The sequence below is a fragment of the Triticum urartu genome, chromosome 7A (assembly GCF_056163025.1).
Source record: "Triticum urartu cultivar PI428250 chromosome 7A, HENAU_Tu73, whole genome shotgun sequence".
Taxonomy (NCBI): domain Eukaryota; kingdom Viridiplantae; phylum Streptophyta; class Magnoliopsida; order Poales; family Poaceae; genus Triticum; species Triticum urartu.
Window position 1 is genome coordinate 25,116,169 of NC_141879.1, and position 10,174 is coordinate 25,126,342.

The 10,174-nt window shown below is 45.8% G+C and overlaps 1 protein-coding gene and 1 long non-coding RNA gene across 2 annotated transcripts; one reads left to right on the forward strand and one right to left on the reverse strand.

Annotated features, from left to right (window-relative positions):
* Nucleotides 1-2,058: 2,058 nt before the first annotated feature.
* LOC147957185 (uncharacterized) lies at nucleotides 2,059-7,424 on the reverse strand. The gene is made up of 3 exons (XR_015611781.1): nucleotides 7,277-7,424; nucleotides 2,612-2,671; nucleotides 2,059-2,507 (listed from the first exon to the last, which is right to left on the reverse strand). It is a non-coding gene; the product is annotated as an uncharacterized LOC147957185 (long non-coding RNA).
* On the forward strand, nucleotides 2,678-6,064 carry LOC147957186 (uncharacterized). The gene has a single exon (XM_087537097.1). It carries the CDS (start codon nucleotides 2,828-2,830, stop codon nucleotides 5,834-5,836), a length of 3,009 nt encoding a protein of 1,002 aa, XP_087393223.1. The 5' UTR covers nucleotides 2,678-2,827; the 3' UTR covers nucleotides 5,837-6,064.
* Nucleotides 7,425-10,174: the final 2,750 nt, after the last annotated feature.

Consider the following 10,174-nt stretch of genomic DNA (forward strand, 5'->3'; position numbering starts at 1 on the left):
TTCGACAATGAAGTTGATGATCGCATGTGACTCGATGGTCAAGCAGGGCTTGTATGTGATCTCGGATGGCTGGAGCTCGATTTCCCATTTGGCTACGCATCTGGTGGCGTCTTTGTTGTTGGTGATGTTAGATAGTGGGCATGGCTCACCATCACGATGGGGCTCGCTTGGAAGTAGTGACGTAGCATCCTGGCCGCCATGAACACATCATAGGTGACATTTTGGTAATGTGAGTAGCGGTTTTGCATGAGGACAGGACTTTGCTCGAGGGCACGTGGGAGATGCCGCATTGGTTCCCGAAGGGGCGGCATAAATCACCTCACCATTCTCCCACCACTCACTCTCCCCTCTGTCCACTCTCACCTGCGGTGACGATTAATAGATCTAGACAGTGAACACCTTGTCGAGCATCAGAGAGAGAGAGATGGGTGGTTTGGAGATTGAAGAGGTAGGTGGGTGGAATGAATGAATGATGTTGTGATAATTGATAAGTGTGTTCAAACAAGGCATCGGCTGTGGGGATGAATGAATGATGTTTTAAGTGTGGTCAAATCATGAGTTGTGAGGATGAATGAATGCTGAAGATGAAAGTGTAGTAGATTTCCAGCAGACCTCCATTGATCATGTTCATATGTGTATTGCATTTTGATCTGTGACTATGGCACCTGCATTGGCCTCTTGTACATTTGTTTAATGTAGAATGAGAAGCTCGTCCTCGGCAACTCCTCAAAGGTCAACGAGGTTCCAGCCAGCAACTCCTCCAAGGACAAGGCAGTGTTGGAGGTCGGCAAAGCCCCCCAAGATGCCACACGGAACTATGGGCATTTCCCCAAGGACTCAGAGCCGACACACTTCTACAAGGTCATTCTGGCTCCACCGATGGAGTGTTTGCCAACGCCCATTGGCTTCATGGTGCACATGGCCACCATCCACCGTAGGTCATGCTGATGATGAACACACCGGTTGTGCCTCGAACTTCACGGTCCAATCCATCAATGGCAGGCTCACCCTTGATACAGGGTGGCCCCCCTTCGCCATAGCTCTTTCCTTAAGGATAGGGTACCTCATGACATTCAAGGTGGTGACTCCCAGTGTCTTCAAGGTGATCGTCTTCGACACCAACGTTATCGAGGTTGTGGCTAAGTACAAGCCGCACTAGGAGGCGTTTTCCCTAGTCCATCCTTAGTGTGTTATCTTTGTTGTTGGGTGTTAGTTTAATTTTGCATTGGACCGTTAGTTTAAGACTTTGCCGCGTAACTACTTATGACTATTGTAATACTGTTGTGCCTATCGTAATGTGTGCGCTGATAACCTCACCACCTCAACAAGAGGTTACCCCACCACATGTCTTTTATGTAACCAAACAACAACGCTTTGCATCTGTGTAGAACATGCCTTTAACCAAACACCAATGCGTGTGCTTCGGCCCAATCAAATTGGAGAGGATGCAGGCATACAAACTACATACAAAACATGATTTCGTGCATGTATTCACTTAGCCAGACTGAGTCGGGTCACAGATGCAAAGTGTCCAAAATCAACCAAACACATGGTAACTGGACGGACTTTGGGGCATATTGCACTGCTCTCGAGGGAAACGCGAGCCCATGCCGGTTCGCTCAGAATGTGTTGAACAAGTAGAACAGAAAGCTATTTTCCTAGCTGATTGGATGCCGGTGATCTTAAACAGAGCTCGTAAATAATAGTTACATTATACTGTGTCGGTGTGTACTGGCGTGCAACGGCAAGATGCCTTGGGCAAAGGCTAGCATTTTGCTGTCTTTTTAATTTTGTTAGGTTAGTGTCTACATGACTTGTACTCACTATTTTGGTTACCGAATGGGGTATTTTTACCGAGGGGGACTGGTAAACGTGGTTACCACGGTTACCACGAAATTTCGAGCAAATTCGAATGAATTTATAATTCATTTTTTTTAAATATATATAGATAGCACTTGAACTTATATTAGTTCAAAAAAAGTGCAAGAAGGGGAAAACGAATCAGCTACGTTTTGAACATGGAAAAAGGTTGTTACCACCACGCCGGAACTAATTATGTTGAAATAATTGAGATGCTGCCGTACTTTACTGTACATTGAGCGTTTAAATTCAAAATATTCAAAACATTGAATTGTTTTGCTCGAAATGCCCATTTACAGAGGGGCATGGAAATACGCGTAAGCGTGCTAAATCTCAAAATTTCGAGCGGTAACCAAAACCCTGCTAGCAATGGTCCCACAAAGTACATAGGACGAATAACCATTTACAGACTATCGGGTATATGCTGTCTGTCCTGGTCATCCGAATTAATCATGAAGCCGTGTGCGCCGTGGATACGGCAGAAGCAGATGCTGGCGTGTCCAGACCAGAGTAGCATTTCTCCACCTCCACGGGTACCCAGTTATCATAGATCTGAACTGTCGGGTGTTGTCTCTCTCTCTCTCTCCAATACTAGAAGAGAAGGAGCAACTACTGCACCCAGGTACGTTACGTACAAGCTGCTCACTCTGTTTCATCATAGTTATATATACACAAAAAAGTTCTTGAGAATTAGCTTTGCCATTTGCAAACTTCAGTTCATTTCCTCAAGAATAAGAGATTGAATCATTACCTTCCATCTAAACAAAGGCAGGTACGGTTCTTGATATACAGGAAGCACAAATTAGCATAGCTGAAAATTTGTGCACATATGTCTTCATCATATAATTATTAAGCTAGCTCCCAGCAAACAAAAAATAATAATTATTAAGCTATCTAGAAATAGAAGCATACAAGACGTGACGTGATTATATGTTTAGCTTAAAAACGACCATGGGCATGCAGGAAAATGGTGAGCTACGAGGATGTCCGTGATCATGTCACATCTTTGTTCATCATGCTGAACAAGAAAACGGTTATCTTGTTTCGCATCGAGTCCCTGGTGGTCCTCGCCACACTGCTCTTCTTCGCCATGTTCCTCATGGATTTCTTTCGCCGCATCATCCACGACTGGTTCATGAGGGCTGTCTTCAGTGTCTTTGACGCCGTCTCTGACTCCATTGTCCTGTACCTCCTGGGAGCCATGCAAGCCGCGCCTTTCAAGAATCAGCTGTTCCCGGTCTGGGCTCTTATGCTTGTCAATTTCCGTTACAGTGCAGATTACATATCCGGCTATGGTGTTCCTGACCGCCGCGGGCGAAGGTTCACTGAGTGGAGGAACGTGTTCAAGCTCCTGGGAGCGGCGTTCTTGAATTCAACGCGTGGATCCAGCTTCATGCGTCCACTGTGGTCCGTCTGGTGTCTGCAGATAGTGAGGAGTGGGTACAGACTCCTTTCACATGGTCTGGCACTCGGCTCCGTGTGGCATGGCGGGAGTTCGCAGCTTGTTGCAGAGCACATGTGTGCCAGGTACTCCGATGATGATCCTAGCAACTCGCAAGTGGTGGTGAAACCCGTACCCGACCCAGTGACGATGAAAGGCTACAACTACTTGGTGTATGGAGAAACAAGGCAGCGTTTGAAACTAAAGAAGCCTCAGTATCAGTATGCATTGTCTGACGACACATTGGAAGAACTTTGCAATGAAAGATCCGACGAGATAGATGTATGTATCCAAAGAGCATTGTCAGCCACCAACACTATTGCCCATCGGCCCAGAAAGATCCGGCCAGCTAGATGTTGCTGTGCTGCAAGAGAGGAGACTACCAGCAGCTGCAGGTCGTCACCACTGATCACGCTGGACAAGGTCTGGGAGAAATGTCCCATTCAGCAGCCACATGACGAGCACCTAAAGGATCTCCCTCTGGCCTTCGCCTTGTCCAGGCTGCTGCGGTGCAGGTTTGAGGATGCCACGCTGCAACAATGTGTCTTTAAAATAAACCGAGAGCTGGTCAAGAACATAATTGCTGGGAAGGTGGGTACCAGCGATGCCCTCAGGATCATGGAGCTGCAGCTTGCCTTCGCCCATGACTATCTCAACTCCCGCTATCCCATGGTGTTCTGGTCTGGGCACAAATCTCTCTTCATCACTCTGTTTCTGTCCATGCTGAACATTGTTGCTGTCTGCTGGCTTGCCGTGGATATCCGTAGGGTGTATAAGCCCCCAAATGGCGAGCTTGCCAATCTGGTCAAGGGTTTTAATATCGACATGATCATTACATGGGCATTCATTTTATTGATGATTGCCAAGGAGCTCTGGGAGATGGTGACATACTTGCTCTCAGACTGGACAAGCTTAATCCTGGTGTGCCAGTATGTGCAGAGGAAGTGCCAGAGGACCATAGACATGGATACAAGACTGGATCGCATGCTATTATGGTTTTCCAGAGCTAAGATTATGGACAAGAGGTGGCATGGATACATTGACCAGTATTTCTTCGTGCAGTCGTATGATGACAGTCCAAGATATTGGAATTTTGTTCACAACCTAACTACAGGAATAATTCCAAAAAAAGACGATGGGGCAGAGCTCAACAGTGCCATCAAAGTTCCAGAGTATGTCAAGAAGGCTGTCCTGGAGAAGCTCAGCACAATGGTGGAGGAAGAACCAGGTTCTAGTCTGCCCAGGGTCATCAAGACATTGTCCAACAGCAACCTTAGGAAGCAGTTGCAGAACTACAAGGCTTACACTGCAGGACCGATGAGCACTCAGATCGATCTGCCCACAGGCACTAAGATCGTACTGCCCACAAGCACACATATTGTCCTGCCAACAAGCACTCACTTTGTCCTCCCGGCAAGCCCTGACATGGTCCTGGAGACAAGCAGTCACCTTGTCCTGCCAACCAGCACTAACATCGTCTTGTCAACAGACACTCAGGTTGCTGTGCCGACAAGCACTGACATCGTCCTACCGACAAGCTCTCACATCATTCTTGTCTGGCACATTGCCACTAGCCTCTGCGAGATGGAGCTTGCGACAAAACACGGCGTCAACTTGAGCAGCCCTGGGTGTCTGCGTTCCCTCCTGACTTGGTTGACTTCTTGCTGCTCATCCAAACCGTATCTTATGGATTTGGATGAGAAGGAAGATGACATATTGTCATGGTTCAAAAACTGTTGCTCATCCAAATCAAGTGAGAAGTTGCCTGATGAGCTCCAGGAACCATACACCGTTGCGAATAGCTTGTCACGGTATTGTGCATATCTGGTGGTTTCAAAGCCTGACCTGATCCCTGACAGCTTTCTTGTTCCCAAGATAGTCTTCCGAAAAACTGTCGAGAGTGCTCGTGATCGCTTTCTGAAAAACTGTGACTCATTAGAGAGCAGGTACAGAAAACTGAAAAACAAAGCAGAAAAACCTGTCAAAGACCCTGAAAAGGAAGATGTATTGAAACAAGGTGCGGTGCTGGGTAAGGAACTGCTCAATCTTCCAACTGACGAAGCTCGCTGGAAGATCCTGGCAGGGGTATGGACAGAGTTACTTATACACATTGCGCCCACGTGGAATGCACAGGCACACAGGAAGTGTCTTTCTGGAGGGGAGTTCATAACCCACATCTGGGCATTGCTTTGGCACTATGGCATCCAGAATAGTAGCCTGTGGCCAAATGAAGTTACGATAGGAAACAATGCTCCTGCAGCACCTCAGAATAATGGTGTCGGAAATGAAAACAATATGGACGAGACAGGGCAAGCTTGTGCAGACATAAGCAACAACCAGATTGAAATTAATGTTCATGGATGGGATGAGATCAAGGGAGCCAGAGAGCATGAGACACGAAACTCAAGGAGAGGACCAAGAAGAATGGAGGAAACAGAGAGTATAGAAATCGAGGAGGGGAATCAGGATGCGATAGTGGAGGACACAAAATTTCAGAGAGGAATGGCTGGCTGGCCAAACACAAAACAAGAGTGAAGCAAAGAAGGTTGAAGACATAGTTCCAGAGCAGCACAACATGACCTGAAGGGCGTATATGAATTATGCGATCATAAGTTCTGCAACAAGATCGCAAGCCTGCACAGAGGATCTGTTGATCTTCTATCTGGGGACCTGATTTGTTCATATGGATGTTATTGTTTATTTCTTTTATTTTCACTATTTTTGATTTGTTTGTGATATCCTTTATTGGACTCTCACCTCATATTTACTATTTGGGGACTTGATTTGTTTGTATGATATGGAGTCTGCAGTGCAGTCGTTTTACTTTATTATCCCTCCAGCTAAGGGTTAAAGTGCGTGGTTAGGATAATTACCGCCCATAACCGTTTTCTATTTGGGTACGGTTAGAGAATTTTGAGATCCAGATCCGAGTTTGATTGATAGGACATGGTATTACTAATGTACAGCGCAATAGGATAATCTTTTATTTTCTAGTCGGATAATCCGGCATTTTAATTATGGATATCCGATTTACGGGTGAAATTTGAAGTACTAACTAGCATTCCTTGAATGCTATTTTTGCTTATGAGATGAAACATATGCTTGTTATAGATTTATTTGGCTTAGTCTAATACCTTCTAACGCTTTATGTGTTCTTAAAATATATAAGCATAATATTTGCTCATTGTGTATGTCTAATTTTAGTTTAAAGCATTTATATATTTCTCATTCCTCCTCCAGTTTCCAATGTTAGTCTGTTCTAAGGATTTGTGGTCGGAGGTGGAGTGCTTGCAGTGGGCGACACCTCCCTTTGGGCGCTTAATTAGCTGTCGTTTGTTTCAGTTTATTGCGCATGTCTCACTCTGTTCTTCAGTTCAGGTGGTGCTCTGTCAAATCTGAGTTATTCTATTGATATTGCCATCTTGACTTGGAATGCACGGGGGTTAAACGACCCACACAAGAGGAGGGTCGTTGCTAGCTTTCTGTCTGACTCTGACAAGGGTTGCAACATAATTTGCTTACAAGAAACCAAGCTTGCTGTCATTACTAAGCAGATTGTGGTCGAGATCTTGGGTCCTAAGTTTGGGGACAACTACATTCAGGCGTACCGCAGCCCCTACGGCGGCATCCATATGGCCAGATGTAGCGGGGGATGAATTGGAAATAACAACTTACATCTGTTCCTGAATTAACAAAACATTTCCCTGAACATGTCTTGCATGATAGATGAAATCTAAGACGCATCTGCCTGAACTGAACCATCAACGTACTCTGTATGCCTCCCTTTAACGGAAAGTTCACAGCAGCAAGAGCACTTATGAAGAAGTGAGGCCAGATCAAGGAATACACAGACATGAACGAGCTTTACACAGAACATTAATGGATTTGATACAAACCAATTAAATGCTACAGTACAAACTACTACTTATTGATTGAGAAACCAAGAAGCAGGTAAGGATGGATGAGCGTGCATACCTGAAACCTGATGCCGAGATTAGCCGGTGCTCTTCGACGCCAGATCCGCGGCTTCCTCCGGCCATGGACGCACGGCCCGTCTACCGGTCAGCACCGGTGGTCCTGACCAGAATCGTCGGCGAGGAGGCGGAAGCGGCGGCGCTCTTGCGCCCGAGCCGAGGAACTGGGCTGAAGTCCGCGCTTTGTACACGTTAATGAGGTTGGGCCCAAGCAAAGAAGCCCAGCCACAAGGAGTAGGCCGGTACAGTAGGCCCAAGTTAAGTAAGGCGAAGAAAACCTCAAGAAAAAAGGGTAAGGCGAAGGAAGAAGCCAGCAGAGACCAGACCAACCCCTCAAAAAAAAACAGAGAATAGACCAGAACAGTCCGGGAACTCGGAGGCGAAGGCGACGCGAGGGACGCCGGGGACGTCGCCGCCGGCGTTTGACAGCCGGCGCATGACCGTCGGCGCCAATCTCCACCCCCGATCTTTTGCAAGGCGTGTGCTCTCCCCCCTCCACTCTCGCCCAAACCCTATATAGCTTCAATATATTTTTTTTCACCTGCAAAAAAAAAAATAGCGGTCCGTGCATTTTTCTCTTTTTTGGCAGGGTTAGAATTCACGCAAGTGCAAGATATCTAGATGGATGTCATGCCAGGGTCTCTGTTTTCCTTAGCAGAAAATAGATTGTTTCGTGTACAATGTGCCCCGCGAAACAAATGGAGCATGCATAAATATTTCCGTGCACTGAGAGTTCTCGTATTTATGGGACATCCACTATACCAAAGCGACTGCATGTTTTCTGCTAATTTTCAGCTCTGTGCTGCATAAGAATGGTGACGGGTGCAGCCCATCATGGTTCCTTGGTGCTTTGTGGGCGTTCTTGTTTTTTGCTTCGTAGTTGTATTCCCAACTATTGCCCCCAAAGAAATTTGAGGCTTCCCACCTGAATCCTGTAACAATAATCACCAAAAGAACCCAAACAGGGTTATGTACGTATTTGACAAGTTCATCTCGTGTGAATCTCTACTTGGTTGCACGTTTCAGTACAATGGTGACCAACCACCAAAACTGTCACATGTCGGTGCTATTTGGAATGGAAAATCAGAATTGCTTTGCACATCAATTTTACTTTGGTCAGGAATCTGAACTATACCCCTAATAGCATCAGGTTCGCTTGGATTCTTATGTTGCTGCGTTGCTGAATGACACTTTGATGAGAACCCTCTGGACGGTATGACACTTTGATGAGAACCCTGCAGAGGGAAAGTGTCATTTCACTTCCTTTTATCCGGTGTATCTTTCGCGGAAAATCTTTTCTTCTCTTCTTTATAGTATGAATGAAACATAGGCAGAGCTCCTACCAAAATTGCTTTTGGCCCCGGAGCTCGAGTGATCCCGACACGACAAAATCCATCTTACGTATCGGATGGTTCCTACAGTTTATTTTTGGAGGATTCAAAATACATTTTGGAGAGACGGGGGTGATCCAAAGTTCAAAATGTTTTGAGAGAAAAATACAATCGTAATTTTTTAGAAAATAAAATTCAGGTATAATTTTTTAGAATCAAAATCCAAGCCTAAAATCCTATGAGGGAAAAAAATCCAAGTCTTCTTCCTAATCTTAAAAATCCTGGCCTAATTTTTTAGTACACCCTCTGTTCCCTAATACAGGACATTTTGCCAGTTTAAATTGAACTGCCAAAACGTCCTACATTACTGAACAGATAGAAGATTATGCTGTGAAGATTATGCTGTGAATACATAAAAAAAGGTTCACCAGATAAAAGAAAGTGAAATAAATCTGGACTGTATAGATCCTAGGTAAAACTGAAAACTACATCCACATCATTCGAAGTTGTAGTCTCAATCTTCGTTTTTTCTTGTTTGCATGTCAGCAGTCGATGACGGTTCTAGGGAAGAAAGTAGAAAAACCAGAAGCTTCCAACCCAGAAGAAAATAAAAATCACTTGTCACCCTTTAATTTTTGGGACACAGCCCATTTTCATGTTGGACCGCAACACCCCACGAGGCCACGGCCTTCTTTGGCGAGGGAGAGAGGGGTTCCCATCTCAAGAAAAAAAATGTCTCGAAAAAATCTCAAGGAAAAAAAACACTCAAAAAAATATCTCAATAAAAAAAAAGGAGAGAGAGGTTTCTGAAAGCGGCGGCGAAGGGGAAGCGAGTCAACGCCCGCCAGAGAAGAGAAGACGTCGGCGCCGCCCACCGAACGATCGTCTCCACGTCGCCCGTCAGAGGTCTCTCTCTCTCCCTGGTTTCTCATGTTTACTTTGGCCATCTTCGTCGTGCAAATCGTTGCTATTTCGGTAATCTTGATTCATAGATTAGGAACACGTTGCTACTTCGGTAATCTTGATTGATTCATTTGATCCCCACTTGCTTTTTTGTTGTAAGAGATTTGGATGCGCTACCAAGTCTTAGAGTATAAATCTATTCGTATTGTAATCTATCTCTATTAGTCTAGTCTTAAAGCCCAAGCTTTGTAATCTATATAAACAGCCCTTGAGACCCCAATCAATACAACAATTATTTCTTCAATATCTCAATCTATCATGGTATCCGATACCTAGGTTTTCCGCACCTGCTATGGCTCCGCCACCCGCGCCGCCGCCCCGGCCGATTCGGCCCCTCTTCTCCATGGCCGAGTTCCGCGCTGCCGGTGCCCCATCCCCTACCTCCTCCTCTACAACTACCCAAACACCTCCCCCTCCAAACCCTATGTTATCCCTAGCCGACACCATTGCCGACGTCTCTCCCTTCATACCAATCTCATTAGACCTCAGCATCCACAACTACTACCATTGGCGCCACCTCTTCATCATCCATCTCGGGCGCTGCGGCCTACGCCACCACATTGATCCCTCCTACCCGCCACAGCCCGCTGATCCTCGCTGGGTGA

Excerpts from the sequence above, each read along its gene's own strand:
- LOC147957186 (XM_087537097.1), top strand. The coding sequence starts at position 2,828 with ATGGTGAGCTACGAGGATGTCCGTGATCATGTCACATCTTTGTTCATC.